The 15,544-nt window shown below is 46.9% G+C and overlaps 1 protein-coding gene across 1 annotated transcript; it reads left to right on the forward strand.

Annotated features, from left to right (window-relative positions):
• The first annotated feature begins 9,819 nt into the window (after positions 1-9,819).
• On the forward strand, positions 9,820-11,852 carry HTR5A (5-hydroxytryptamine receptor 5A). Its single transcript, XM_059819034.1, has 2 exons — positions 9,820-10,557; positions 11,520-11,852. The coding sequence occupies exons 1-2, from the start codon at positions 9,820-9,822 to the stop codon at positions 11,850-11,852; spliced, it is 1,071 nt and encodes a 356-aa protein (XP_059675017.1).
• The last annotated feature ends 3,692 nt before the right edge of the window (positions 11,853-15,544 follow it).

Consider the following 15,544-nt stretch of genomic DNA (forward strand, 5'->3'; position numbering starts at 1 on the left):
CATTTCCATAGTTACATTTCTCTACAGTCCAAGCTTTTTGCCTCCTATATTTTGTGACAATTTTCCCAAGCTCTATCACTGAGTCAGGGATGCTCCAAAATCACATTCTTAGCTTTAAGTATATCTTCAAACCCTGCTCATTTTGATACGACTAAAGCACATACTTGAAATTAAACACAGTCATGAATGATGATGCATTCCTGAAGTAAGTCCATGTAAAAAATGACCCACTGGGCACATTCCAATGGCTAACATATTCACCATCTAGTTGTAGTGCTCTACGCATTTTATGCTCTCTATGTGCATACTTACAATTTATGATTCATACAGTGCTCATAATGATTAAATGACAAAAGCATCAGACTGTGATCTAATCAATGCAAATATTGAGGTCCATCACAGGATACACAAAGATCCGCCCTCCCCAGAAGAGCCTAGCTACCACGTGGCTCTCCTACACGGCGGGAGTCGAGTCACACATTCATAAATAATCCTGTTGGTAAATATCAAAAGGTTGCATACCCTCGCTGGTTTTGTGTGCATACTCCTGTTCTGGCTCAGGGCAAGAGAAGGAAGAGAGCCATGCAGGGAGGTGAATCTAACTATGTACATTAAGCCGACAAGAACAGGAGCATATGTCTTCATTTACTGCATCTCAATTTGCGGAGGGTAATTTCTCATAATAGGCTGACTTGATTGCTTACTGAACATACCTTGGAGACTGTTTGGTCTTGCTTTTGTACAGCAAAAGCTCACCCACGTCTCTCTTGACTCTGAAAGGATAAAGGATATAAAAGCTACTACAGGAATATTATTAGTCAGATAAAGAAAAGAAAGCTTGATTCAGATAGGGATGTCTTTTTGAGATTTACTAAGCAGTCCAGAGGATTTAGTACCTATGTTCTAGACATTTCAGTTTTATAAAAAAATCTTATTGCATTTTAAAATAATAATCCTCCCTGAAATGAATGGAAGAGAAGCACCCAGAGCCATAGGTTGCATAAGAAAATCTATTATTTCCTCACCTATTTCACTGACCCTTACAGAAAGCAGCTGCCGTAAATTTTTATAAGAAACGCTAGGCATATTGATGGCTAACTCTCTTTACACAACCCAAGCCCTTGCACTAAACCTCACCTGTGTAAAATAGTTCGGCTGGGTGTTTATCAGTAATTGTTTGCAAGATGCATGCTAACGAACTCTTGTGGTTCTCCACGACCCATGGTGCTCTTCTGTAACAGTTGTCATTAATCTGAGGCTGTAACGCGGTGTTTAATGAGGCACGCCTCTCACTGGGCAGGAGGGATTATCTGGGGCAAGGGCATCGGGATTTACGGTTCCTTACAGTCACAGCTGTCATAAAACCAGAAAAGCTGTAAGAAAACCTCCCTGAAACAGGGAATATGTGCTGTGGCAGAGATTTGTCTTTGTGCCTCTTCCTCACAACATATCAAGCCCTGGACTCCCCTTACAGACTCCCATCGAGGTGTGGCCGTGCTGCAGGAGGGACGATGGCAGGAGAAGGACGGAGCACGGGCAGCCAGATTGGCAGGAGTACAACCAAAACAGGAGGAATGGGGCGTACATGTGTGTGTGGGCAGTTCTGCAAGACTGAGAATAGTGCTAGGAGTCAAAGCTAAGGGACAGGAGATGTCCTATGTGTGGATGTTGGATGAAAGGCTTTAAAACATCAAAATAGTAAGTGTTTTTTCCTCATTTTTCTATTCAATTATTGGTTGCGGTTACAAAATGGCATTTATAACCCTACTGCCAAGTCAGTTGCTAGTGGCAATGGTTTAAAAGCTGACCATGTTAACTATTCTAGTGCTCAACAAAGTGTAGAAGAAAGGACAGGCATTAGCATACAGTGAAGACGGTGAAGTGTGTGGAGGAGGAAGGACACTGACAGTCTGCCCAGAAAGCTCTGAAGATGTATCAGGTCAGATGAGGAGTCCTTTTAAAAAACATAGCAAGATTTCTTTGTTTCCAAAATGAGATTCAGCTTTTAAAGTAATACGTGAGCCATCTTCTGTGCCAATGGATAACGCCTTCTTTAATGAAGACACCCCATGAACTATGCTTATGTGAGACCCTGAAAGAATTCAGTGGTATCAAAATGGAAGATTTTGACTAAATTTATGCTCAAATTCTGATAGGGAAGTCACCTTTTTGGTTCTTTTAGCAGCTGAGTTCATACCCACTGTGATGCAGTCAAAACCTGAAAGTATAGAGTAACCCCAGAAGAGGGTCTGTGGTACTTGCAGGTAGAAAAAGCATGTACGGAAAATGGACTTACAGAAGTCACCATCTTAACAAGGCCAGCCAGGTCCCTTTCTTTCCAGGTCACACACTGAAATCTCCACAGGGACAAGAATTACAAGACACATTGCATCTACCTGGAGGCACCTGAAGAAAGGTGGAAGGGAGGGCTCCAACAAGGAAGGAGAAACTCACTGGTGGTAGATGCCAGCAGCTCCCTTCAAGCCTGGTGGCTTCACTGCAGGACAGGGCACGGATGGGCACACAGCTGTACTCCAGCGTAACTCAGAGATGCTGGCCTCAGCCGCTCTTGCTGGATCGGTTTTCCCACCACCAGCTCTTGGATGAGCATATTCCCACTGTCACGCGTCATGTCCCCAGCAAGGGAGCTGAATACAAACCGTTGGTGAGCTGCTGCAGCTCACAAACCACTGGGCCACCACCTCTGAGTTACAGTGTACCAACCCTGAGCCACAGACCAGCAGACAGAAAAAAAAATCAGCTATTTTATAATAAAATGCATTGCTAGACAATTAAGAAAAGTCTGGCAATATTTTGCTGTCAAAGTAGTGAATACTGCTTGTCAAAAATAATGATGCTACTAATAAAAATCCTTGTGAAAAATAGAGACATTTAGATACATCTATACAACTGCTTTCATCCCATGGGTTCAGAGAATTTTATAGCAGTAGCCTACAGGAGATGTCCGCAACCTCTTTTCTTGCACAGGCATGGGAGCAGACTCATTTTAGTTGCAGAAAGAAAATGTGTGGTCATATCCTACCATTTGACTTTTTCTAACTTGTAAATAATTCCACTCATTTGTATGACTCTGTCACATGCTTAAAATATGGATATGAAATAGAAATATGTAAAATTCCACAGCTTTCCCATTTTCTCTAATGACCTTTCATATTGCACGGCTTACTTAAATTACAGCAGTTTTGGTGATCTGTGTGACCTGGGCAGGCAGGAGCAGGGAAACATACAGGTATGCCAAATAATCTAGGGGAGGAAAATATTCCACAGCTGGAAGGAAGCAGCATGTGAATATGAATCTGAGACTCTCATCAGCGATGTCCAAGCTGAGAAAGCTGTACAACTATGCCAATGCCTCCTTTGGCAGGTAGACATGTGGCTGTGGCTGTTCAGAAATCTCCAGGGAAGAAGGCAGCAACCAACAGCATATAAAGAAGTTAGGCTATTGGGGTGGAAGAAGAGAAAAGACATCACTTGGTGATGGACATCAGTGGTTTCATTTTTGCACATATTGCCAATCAGTTACACTAACAAAACCAGTCGTCAATGCTGAAGTTAATGGTGGTTTGGGGATAAGGCACTCCAACCAAGGAAGACATGGGCATGGCAACACACTGCCAAGGAGCCAAAGGCAGCAGAATGGGGATGGAAGGAGGTATAAGGAAAAGAGTTGAAGAACTGCTGGCCTGGAAAACTGTTTAGAGTGATTTCCATCTTTATGATGGTAAATGGATCTTAAAACATTTTGCCTCTGGAGTTCTGAAAGAACATTTCCAGACTACAAATGGTTTTATGTAAATAAAGGTTCAGAAACCTACCACCTGCAAGGAAGCAGAAAGGTAACCTGGAAAACAACAGACAACAGAAAAACCCATGTTCAGCCTAACACTACCACAGCCTTCCCTATAGCTTCACACCTCTGCAAATTATCTGCCAAAACGCATAAAGCTCAAGATAAACAAATCTCTTCCACAACTTGGCATACGAAAAAAGGGTCTGAACTGAAATGGTAATTGAGTTTTAGAGACCCATCCATTTGCTGTCATCATGCCATCTGTCTCCCTGGCAGAGTCCTGATAGTTTGCATTGGCAGCTTTGATTGCCAAAGCTCATGTATTAAGTTAGAGCTACCTAGTCTTCCCACACATGGTTTCTTATTATTTTTCTACAGGCCTGCTATTCTAGATGATTGACAGAACTACAGGATACTGTGTACTCCCAGAAGCATAATATATTTTGACATTTTTACACTTTTTTTTAAAATCAGAAATATAGATAATTTTCTATTGTGGTTTGTAAGCAACCTGCAGAGACCAAGTCCATCAGAGTCCAGAGAAAGTCTTACTTCTCAGGGACTGACCACAGGTAAAGAAGATCACAGGTGCTGGTGTATATATGTGTTAAGTATTTGCTATCACCAGGGTAATAAATGAAAACTGTGGATGCCTTTTGAGGGCAGTACCCCCTGAGGCTGGCTCCAAGTTATTGCGTTACTGTCATAACTACTCACTGCAAAGCATCTTTGACTAAAAGCCAATATGACACCTAGCATAACTCTGCTGACTCCCCTGAAATTACACAGATGATTAATGTTGTCCCTTAAGGTATGAAAGAAGTGATAAAATTATTTACATTTCATTTATTTACACAGAGTGCAACTTTAACTGCAGCAGTGGATGATGTGGGAGCTGCCCTAAAACTTTATTAAGTTACGTTCCCTCAGGTCCTTTGACCATCAACGTGTTTTTTGGCTATGCAAGAAGGAAAGCTTTAATTCCAGCAGGAGTTAATTCACGTTGGGCAGAAGACAGATAAAAACTCCTGGCAGTCCATTTACTGAGACGTACACAGTAGTTTGAGGTACCAGAGCCCATCCTACCTTTACACTGGCTGTGTGACAGATTGTGGCCAAATTCAAGAGACACAAGGACTGAGACACTTACCACGGAGTTTACACAAGAGAGGACTATGCTCTGACAAGAGGATTTCAACTCATCGTTTTCATTTCTGCCCCAGGACAGAGAGACTTTTCAGAGTTCCTCATAAGCATCTGGAGCAAGAGAACCCAGTCTGGCAAACAGCTCAGTCCCTGGGGCACTCGGGACGTGGGGCCCTCAGGTCCTCCTTCCTGCTCCCACGTACTCCCACAGTCCTGCTGAGTGTCCTACTAACGCACAGCAGGATTAAGCTCTGCTTCTCAGTCAGTAGGAATTGCTCCATTTTGCAGTAAATTATTACATGTTACTGGAAGAGAAAGGCTGACTCCATCCTTCCTTTGCTGTGGCTCTTGGCTGGGATGTTAGCAAACCTCAGGTAAGTCCATGATCCAGTAAATACATGATTATTAACCAGCTTCAACATAAGAAACCTGAGAGATAGCTACCCAGAATAGCCAGCTGCTTGGCTATTAAAGTGCTTACATGAGACACGAGGCATCACGATTCAAGCCCGTAGCCTGAGCTGCAATGCTTTGAACCTTGATTGCCTACGCCCCAAATGGATGCTCTCATGGACCCCTGGAGAGGGAGGGAATCACTCAGTCTTCCTCCCACCCAGAGCTACTACCCTGCACCCGAGACAGCCTTTATGGGATGAATTAGACAAATAGATGAGTTTCATAAAAGCTGGTGCGTGTCCATGAAGAGCTCTGGTTCGGCATTCCCCCCCTCCGCTCCCAAAACTACAGTCCTAACACCAGGGGAGGTCCTAACTTCGGCCAGAGGTAGGGCATCATGAGAGTCTGTCACAGTGCTGGTGTTGGCCATCTCTGAAGATCTTGGGTTTGGAAGACTAGAGTGAGATCAGAAGTGTGGATGGGCTCTGAGGCTGTGAGAACAACCTCACAGTCTGTGCATTTTAGCTGTGTTTGTGTTTGAACGTTTTGTTGTTACAGGAGAGGAGCGGGTGGTCTGCAAGCGCATTCAAAAAGCATGTCTGGATGTAATAAGCATGAGCTGGAGGTGATGAATGTTAAATGACGTTTAAGTGATGATTACCTGAGTTTTAGAAATTGCCTTGACAGGATGCACACTTACTGAGCAGTCTGGCTGGCAACGGAGCGGAGCTTTCAGTGCTGGTGTATATATACAGTGAGTATATGTGTTCCTTTAATCCTTGTTTAACCTAGCAGCTCCACCTACCCTGTAGACAGAAAATCTCACTCATTCATTAAGTACGCCCAGCAAAAACACCTCCTGAGCCATTTCCTCTCCCTTTTCTGCCAGTTCTAAGCGCAGAGGTTCAAAAGATCTGCATGCAGATTCACAATCTAAGTCCATTCACCCTGTCCCCAAGAGCAGATACTACTTGGATGTGCACGTAGGCAGTGGCACTGATTACGCTGGGAATTCCCTCCTAACCTCCAGCCACCAGCTACATATTTTGAATTGGAAGGTACCTCCAGTAAATGGTATTTAGCAGCAAGCAGCATTTAATGTCTCTACTGGAGGGAACCCTGCTCTAGCTAGGGAAGTCCTGTCACTTTTAATTCCTCTGGCTCCATCAATGAGGATGTGAGATAACCCTGACTTTGTAGCACAGATCCTTTTCTCAGAGACTTTCATAGATGTGATCATTCCACAAACATTATCCACTCGCTACAGATCCCAGCCTTCCACTCACTTCTGAGTTCTGAGGAAATCAATGGGCTTACTAATCTGTGTAAAGTAAACAGCATTTTGTCCTTAAAAATAACAACATTCAGTCACCTCCAGAATCTGGTGCATTCAGCCAACGTGCTTAAAGATTGCAGAATCAGAATCGTGGAATGATCTAGGTCGGAAGGGACCTCTGGAGATCACCTAGTCCAACCCGCGTTAAAGAAGGGACAACTTCAGAGTTAGATCAGGTCAGTGCTGTCCAGCTGAATTTTGAACATCGCCAAAGATGGAGATTTCACAGCCTTTCTGGACCCATTTCAGTGTTTGACCACTCTCCAGGTGAATATTTATTTCCTAATTCCTAACTGGAATATCTGATGTTGTGACTTGCACTCATTGCACCTTGTCCTATCACTGTGCACCTCTAAGAAGAGTATGCCTCCACCTTCTCTACACCCTCGCCTGAGGTAGCTGCAGACAGCAGTAAGATTTTCCCCTTAACCTTCTCTTTTTAAGATCGATAAACTCCATTCTCCCTCTCTTTATACATCATATGCCAGTCCGCTCATCATCTTGATGACCTTCCACTGGACCTCCCCCAGTATGTCAGTGTCTTGTACTGGGGAACCCCAAACTGGACATATAATTCCAAGATTTGTTGGATAGAGGCAAGTAGTTACATCCCTTGACCTGATGGCCAGACTCTTGCTCCTACAGGCCAGGATGCTCCAGGATGTGCAATGGCACACTGCAGACTGCAACTTCTTGCCCGAGAGGCCACCCAGATCCTCTTCTGCAAAATGTTGTCTACCCAGTCAGTCCCCAGCCTGTACTGTTGTATAGGGTTCTTCCATCCCAGGTGCAGACCTTTGCATTTCCACATATGAGATATATATATATGTGTCTACATTTTCTATTTCTAATTAGTACACAATTGATACATTCAACTCCAGAATCTGCTAATATATATTTTTTTAAAGTCCAGTAAGTAAGATAATGAAAATATTCATAATTTTTCATTAGAACATAATCTAGTTTTACTTCTTCAGATTTAATACCTTTTATTTCCACTTCCCTTTAAATGTAATTTTTGTCTATTTGTTCCTGAAGCAAAAAATAATACTTTCTTTTCAGGAGCACGTATTCCATAATTTGTGGTTGATTCTGTTAATTCTGGGCTCCACGGGCTCCACGGGCTCCCACGCAACAAAAAGCTCTCAGTCCTAGCAATTGCTAAGTGTTTTGATCAATTGAATGACAGTCAAGGATGTTTGGCACCTTGCAAACCAGGAATTTTAAATCAGGAGGCTTTATGAAAGCCTGCAAACCCCATTTGTCCTTTGAGTTGTAAGTAAAAAACCTACCCCTTCCAAAATTGTCAGTATTCATGTGTATAAAAGAAAAAATAATCATCTCTCCCCAAAAAAGATGGCAGTATATTTCCAAAATTATGTTATAGTCTCTAAGGCTACATCTGTTCTACTAACCACGATAGGCCAAGTCCTGTTCTCTGGCTCTGAGGATGAATATCACAGCACAGCATGAGTCCATATGGGGAAATTCCCATCCCACCAAAACAAGGTCCTGGACGTGTTTTGGATATGCTGCCTTGTGTTTCACTTGGTAGCATGGAGAAACAAGTAGCAGCACTAGAAAACATCCTGTTTCTTTAGCCCTTGTTGTAGTTACTTTGCTATTTTTCATTAAAAAGTCCAGAGAGATTCAGAAGAGAGAGCAGAAAGCACCCGGTTGGTCTTACCCTCCGTATACCGCGAGCACAGGATGCATAGGGTACTCCCCTCAACACCTCTGTTGTGTTTTCTCCCACCACTATCTGAAAGTGCACTTCACCGGCAAGTGTCATTGTCACCGATTCTTCACGCTGATGCCCGCCCTTCCTTCTCGCCCCCAGAGATGCAGACTGCGAGCCCCATGTTAGTGCCTGCCGGCTTCTCACATCATGTGTCAGCTCCAACCCAAAAGCTCTTTGGACCCATCGTCCCGGGACGGTCCGGAGAAGCAGGGTGCCAGTGCTGGCACAGCCCTGCCTGAACGCCGTCCAAGACTTGCAGGCTGGAGCTGGCTGGCATCCCCGCGTGGAGCTGCTGCACGGGGAAACCTGCTCGGTGGGTTTAAATTCTGCCTTCTGCCGTGAGGCCCAGACTCCCACTTCTCACAAGCAGCGTGATAAAAACCAGGTGGAATGCTCAAACATTTCATTAACGGTTAATGTTATTAACGATTAATAACAACAGCCAAGTGATAGATTATTCCTAATAAAAGGCCTGCCAATTGCTAACAAGTTAGGAAATGCCAGAGCAGAAGTTCTCAGAGGAATAATCCCCTGCCACATCCCCCCCACCCAGAAAAACCAGGATTACTAGTGGGTTTGCCGGACACAGACTCTAGCGTATGCGGGAGCCGTAAAATTCCCGTGGCACCTCACTAAGACCTGTTTAGAAGAGCCCAGGTACAATTCCACAGGGATGCTAACTTTCTGCCTCTGACAGGGAACACGCCCCGGGGGGAGAAGCCACCCCGAGCAGACGCGGCGCAGACAAAGCCGGGGCTGCGCCCCGCGCCCTGCGGGCAGCTGCAGCGGGCAGCGGGCAGCGGTCGCCGGCTCTGCCTCCGCCCCGCTCCGACCGGCGCCGGTTCCGAGGGACGGACGATCCGCGCACTGAAATGACTAAGCACGGACTCGCACGCCCCGAGCCGCTCCCCGCCGAGAGGCTGCTCGCTCCGCACCCGCGCACGGGGAGGGGGGGACGACTCACCTGCCCGCCCCGAGCCCCGCCAGCCAACAGCGCCGACTCCTCCGCAGGGGCAGCCGCTCCTCCGCGCGGGCTCCGCCGCCGCGGCCGCCGCCAGCGCCGCCCCGCTCCGCGCCGCCCCGGAGCCGCGCACCCCGCCGCGCCCGCGGAGCCGCCGCCTCCCGCCGCCGGGGCTGGCGCGCCGGGGCGGGCCGGGGGCTGCCGTCAGCCGGCGGCTGACGCAGGGCTCTTCCTGCCGGGGATGAAGACCCCGCCGGCGGGCAGCGCGGAGCCGCCGCGCCCGGCGCCGCTCGGGGCGGCCGCGGCCCCTCCGCGCCCGCGGTAGGGCGGCGCCCCCCCCGGCCCTGCCCCCGGGGCGCGGGGAGTGCGCAGCGCCGAGCGCCGGCCGCCTCGCCCGGGGGAGCCCGGGTGGCCCCGGAGCCCCCGGCATGGAGCGCCCGCTCAACCTCAGCTGCTTTGCCGATACGGCGCCGGACGCTGGCAACCGGAGCGGGTCCTCCGCCGGCCCGGACGGCGGCCGGGCGCATCTCTCCGTCTTCAGCGTGCTCGTCCTCACCCTGTTGGCCATGCTGGTGGTGGCCACGTTCCTCTGGAACGGGCTGGTCCTGGCCACCATCCTCCGGGTGCGCACTTTCCACCGCGTGCCCCACAACCTGGTGGCCTCCATGGCCATCTCCGACGTGATGGTGGCGGCCCTCGTCATGCCCCTCAGCTTGGTGCGCGAGTTGTCCGGGCGGCGGTGGCGGCTGGGCCGGTCGCTCTGCCAGGTGTGGATCTCCTTCGACGTGCTGTGCTGCACCGCCAGCATCTGGAACGTCACGGCCATCGCCCTTGACCGCTACTGGTCTATCACCCGCCACCTGGAGTACACGCTCCGCATCCGGCGCCGCATCTCCAACATCATGATTGCCCTCACCTGGGCACTCTCTGCCTTCATCTCCTTGGCCCCGCTGCTCTTTGGCTGGGGAGAGACTTACTCAGAGGACAGTGAGGAGTGCCAAGTCAGCCAGGAGCCTTCCTACACCATCTTCTCCACCTTTGGCGCCTTCTACCTGCCCCTCTGCGTGGTGCTCTTTGTCTACTGGAAGATCTACAAGGCCGCCAAGTTTCGAATCGGATCTCGGAAGAGCAACTCCATCACCCCCATTACACCAGAAGCCCTGGAGGTAGGTCAGCTCGGTTATATTTTGCTCTAGCCAACTGCTGGTAGCAGCCAAGCCCTTGCAGCAGTGGGCGAAACTCAAGAGCTAAAGCGTGCAAGCGAACAGCATCCCACCAAAGCCCTAACAGTCCTGGAGGCTTCCAAGGGAAAGTTGACTGCAAATCTTGCAAGCCCAGTCTTTTGACTCCTTCTGAGTCCCCAGCTGTGAGCACGCAAGGTGTAGCTAAAGCAACTTTGGGCCAGATTGCGAGCCGGAGCTCCACGTGGGCGTGCGGTGACTCACAGATGTCCCCCCGTGGAATGCTGAATCAGTGCTCGCAAGCATGAGTAAGGGGTCACCGTTCCTCCCGTGGGGAGGCGTGGGGGGGTGTGAATGGATGGGATCCCGTCTCCGCTGTGGACGATAACCTGGCAAGCAGCTGTGGCTTTGGGGAGGTTGTGAATTTACCCACACAGAAGACACATGTGCAGAGCATCCTTGTAAATCCTTCCTAATTGTGGCTGCATCGTGTCAGTTCATCCCAGGCACGGTGACTGTGCACTGTAAAGACTTCTTGGGAGGAGGAAGGAAATGTATGCTCATTTTCTTGCCTCTCCTACCAAGGACTCTTAAATTTCATGAGTTCAGAGAAAGCAAGGAGACTTTCGTGCACGGCATGCGGGTGTCTGCCTGTTCTACCCATCTGATTGTAAATGGGGAAATAATCTTCTTGCGGTGCTGTGTGAGCAATTCCATGTGCCCATATATCACTGCTCTCTTAAGTTTCTAGCCTCACTCAAAAATAGTCTCTGTTACCCAGAAGAGAGTCATACAACCGATCATCTCCCCTCCATTAGAGCGTGACGTAGATGGCCCGTGTTTCCCCGTGAGCCCTGGCCATCACTTGCATGGTTTGGTTGTGTACCTGCTGTGTGGGATCAGCTGACTGAGGCACATATGGTGCAACTTGTGTTTGTGTTTGGCAGGTAAAAGAAGCTGCCCAGCAGCCACAGATGGTCTTCACTGTCCGTCATGCCACTGTTACGTTCCAGACGGACGGAGACACGTGGAGAGAGCAGAAGGAGAAGAAAGCTGCCCTCATGGTGGGCATCCTTATTGGGGTCTTCGTGCTCTGCTGGATCCCCTTCTTCATCACGGAGCTCATCAACCCCCTCTGCTCGTGCGACATCCCACCCATTTGGAAGAGTATTTTTCTATGGCTAGGCTATTCAAATTCCTTTTTTAACCCACTCATCTACACTGCTTTCAACAAAAACTACAACAATGCCTTCAGGAACCTATTCTTTAGACAGCACTGAGCAGAAAAAGCTTTCCCTCTGCCCCAGGAAGCTGATTTCAACTCTCAACGAATCCTACCAAACTCTTGAGGACGTTCAAAGCCACAGATACCGAGGTGATGCTAAAGGCGCATCCCCATGGGTCCTATGTCCCAGCAACAGTCCCGGTTCCTACGCAGACTCTCCATCCCAGCTCTAAGTCAGTTGCTACTTTTCCCGCAAACAGCATGTAAGGGTTTCTCCGGCCAGCAGCACAGCACTCTTCCTCCAGTGCCCCACTGCTTTCCTCCCGCCTACCTAGTGACCTTCTGGTTGGTGGCAGTAACGGTGCAGAGTCTTCTGGCAAAGAGTCATATTTGAAACTCTGGTTTGGCCCACTGCAAGTCTCTCACAGCAGTGATCAACTTTGTCCCATGTGCAAAGCTGGGACCCCTTCATGTCAGGAGGCTTTGTGATTATGTATGAAACTAGATATTTTATGGCTTGGTTGAAAAGGCCGTTTGTCTTGTCTTTTGCTGGTAGAGATTGTTAAGTGTTCGTATTTGGGGAATAAGCCCCTCAGTAAGGGTTAAAAGCAAACTCCACGTACAAAGCCTTTTCTCATGTGCTTTATCAACAACGAATTCTGCTATTTGCTATTGGATTCCGTGTAGCAAGTTTTAAAAATTTTATTTATTGTGAAAGCTTAATGCATGGTGTACACTGGAATGAGAGAGAATGCATGGGAAATCCACCTCTCATTCTCTGACTGCTACATGTGAGCATCTGCCTCAGACTTTTACTCTCAGAAATACCAGCTGTAAATGTTAATCTTCGTGTCTGTGTTTCCCATTCTAAACCATAAATGTATTTTGAGCAGCTGTGGGGCAGGTTTCCTGTAGTTGCAGGGGATGCAAGGAGTGTATTTCAAATTGCCTGTCAATGAGGAGCTGTGTTTTACTATTTCTGAGTGCGATTCTTCTTGAAACCAAAGGAAAGACCCCGCTTTGCTTCTGTGAGCACTGGATTGCAGGCAAAGGGCAGTTAATGACCGGTGATGTTTCATTCTGGAAGCATAACCAAACCGTAGAGGTGCTCTTCTGCACGGACCGGACTTAAATATTTCTCCTTTTGCCCATCTCTCCTTCTCTTCCTCCCCGCTAAGGCTCCAGTCCTGCCTGGTCGTTAGTGCTCTGTTGCCTCCCTGCCTTTCCATGTTGCCAACATAATTAAGGTAGTTGGCATTTCACTCCTGGAATTAGAATGACGCACTTTATGCTGCACCGCTGGAAGACTGACAGGCCTTCAGGTAAAGAAAAGCATTAGTTTTAGCTGTTGGTTCTTATGGGGCAGCCACTGCAATCAGACCGGAACTGAAATGGTGGAGGAAAAGGCAAGATGGGAGTTGGAATGACATGATTTCATGTCAGATATCTCAAGAAGAAGACATACAAGGGAAAAATGTCGATAAATCATGGGAAAGCTCCCTGGGGGTGGATAGGATTAGTTCCTATCCTTAGCAGAACGTGAGACATCAGATGTTAAAATTGTCACTGGTCCTTTAAACCAGTCAAAAATCCGGGTAGAGGCAGTAAAAAAAGACCTTTTTCTTTTCATATCTAGGGACAAGTGAAAATGGAAGCTGAGCTATCAGGTGTTGCAGCTCTTTCAGGACCAGTTAGATGAACATACTTCAGGACTGACTTAGATGTAGCTGATCCTGCCTTGCAGCGAGAGAAGAGGTAGGGTGGCCCTTGAGATCTTTTTCAACACTATTTTATAAAAGACTGTTAAAAATATTAAGTAAAATCCTGCCCTTGTTGAAAGCAATGGGGAAATTCTCAGTGACTTCAAGCAAATCAGGATTTTATCCAGCATGTCTTGTCTTGTAAAAGCATAGTTTTCACGTCAATTAAGTCAAGGAGAAGATGGATGGGATGGGAGCAATCTTCCAGCTTCCCTGAAAGAGTCTCTGATTGCACTAACCATGGACCAATCTCTCTACAGCTAGTAAAGAGCATTTCCTTTCCTTGTTACATATTTTATAGTATTAGTGACATCTCTGACGTATCAAAAATTGTAATAAACTCTTGGGTTGCCTTTTTTTACTGAGGATATAAAGGTTGCATCGCTTTCTCTGGATGGTCCATCACCAATGCAGAGTTGTTCTTTTTGGGAACTTACTACTTTTGTTGTGTCAAAGGTTGTTCAGCCAAAATTGAGTTGGAAAAAATGCTTCCTTCTCCAAGCCAGACCTTCAGCTAAGCTTGGTAGTGCCTGAAAGTAGGAGACTACTTGTTAGGTCACCACAGCAACACTTTAAACACTAAAGCGTGGATTAACTGGGCAGTTGGACTTCAGTACACTGTTTTAACACATAATGTATCTACACAACCCTGTTTCACTCTGGGCTGTGTTCATCCCCATTTTTATTTGTTCTTTGATGAGAATTGCAGATTCTCTATCTGTGTTGTGTGGGATCCTTGCACAGGTCGTGGAATCAACTGCAAACTCAAATTAGTATCCTGTGTAAGCAGGCAAAAATTAAAGTGAAATTAATGGGAAAGATCCCTACTTTTGCTGCAGCTCGGTGCTGGGATGAAGCTCCCTTTCATTATACCCTGTGTTTATTCATGCCTTAAATGGTCACAGACAGGAGAGAATCTTAAAATGGCACTAAATAATTCTCATTTGTCTATAGTCAAGGATAGTCCACTATCCTGGTGTAAATTACATCCACATCTATTTGACAACACACATCCCATATAATCCACACTGATCTTCTGCAAATAACAGCTTCCACTTGGTGATGTTTTGTTCCTTGAATCTTGACATAATTAGCAGCTACATTATGGACCAATTCCTACTGCTCTTACTTGAGACTTAAGACCATTGGCTTTTCTTCTAAATACCGTTCTTGCAATGTAATATCATGCAGGAAAAATATCAGTATTCTGGAGACAGTGCTGAAGAATCATATCGAAACATGCTGCAATGGTCCGAGCACAAAGAAACCTTGACTTCTGATCCTGGCTCTGAGGCTTTTTACAAACCTCTCAGTATTCAAACACAGATGCTGAGTGGGCTCCCAGAGACCCAAATCATGTTTGAAGACATACACAACCCCAGCTTCAAAGGATGTATCTTGTACCTTCTTGTTCCCGTTTATAAAACAGAATCAGTGGTGTGAAGAGATCTGCCCCACCAAGGCTTTGTGAGAATTAATTATTAAATGTTTATCATGTACCAGGAAGGTGGAACACTCTTGTTTGAATGCCGAGCAGCATTATAAATTGGGCTTCTATTTAATTCCTCAGAAGAACATTATTACCCATTATTATTGAGTTTCCTATGCAATCTAATGGCTGTATAATACTTCCAGAAAAGATTTAACTAACCTTCTTCCACTTACAATTAATTTATTTTCCTCCCGATGCTCTGACAGTTCAATGAACATCTGTATGGGAGCTTGATAGCTAGGGCAGCTACAGCGCGTGCTGAATGCTGTCTGCTGAATGTCTCCTCGCAACGCTGAATACATATTGTCAAGGTTCAAGGAGCAGCAGCTCTCCAGGCAGTCTGCTACGGTGTTTCCTTTATTTTTTAGGGAGAAGAAAAGGTCACAAAAGAATGCCCTTGGATTACATGACAGGTTGGCTGACCACCTTTCCCCTCCACCCCCATCCCGCTGACCTTTCTTCTTGATGCAGGCAGGTCAGGCAGGTGACTCCAGG

Source organism: Gavia stellata, chromosome 6 (assembly GCF_030936135.1).
Source record: "Gavia stellata isolate bGavSte3 chromosome 6, bGavSte3.hap2, whole genome shotgun sequence".
Lineage (NCBI taxonomy): Eukaryota > Metazoa > Chordata > Aves > Gaviiformes > Gaviidae > Gavia > Gavia stellata.

Excerpts from the sequence above, each read along its gene's own strand:
- HTR5A (XM_059819034.1), top strand. The coding sequence starts at position 9,820 with ATGGAGCGCCCGCTCAACCTCAGCTGCTTTGCCGATACGGCGCCGGAC. Across the intron at positions 10,558-11,519 it reads TTACACCAGAAGCCCTGGAG|GTAAAAGAAGCTGCCCAGCA; the intron begins GTAGGTCAGCTC and ends TGTGTTTGGCAG.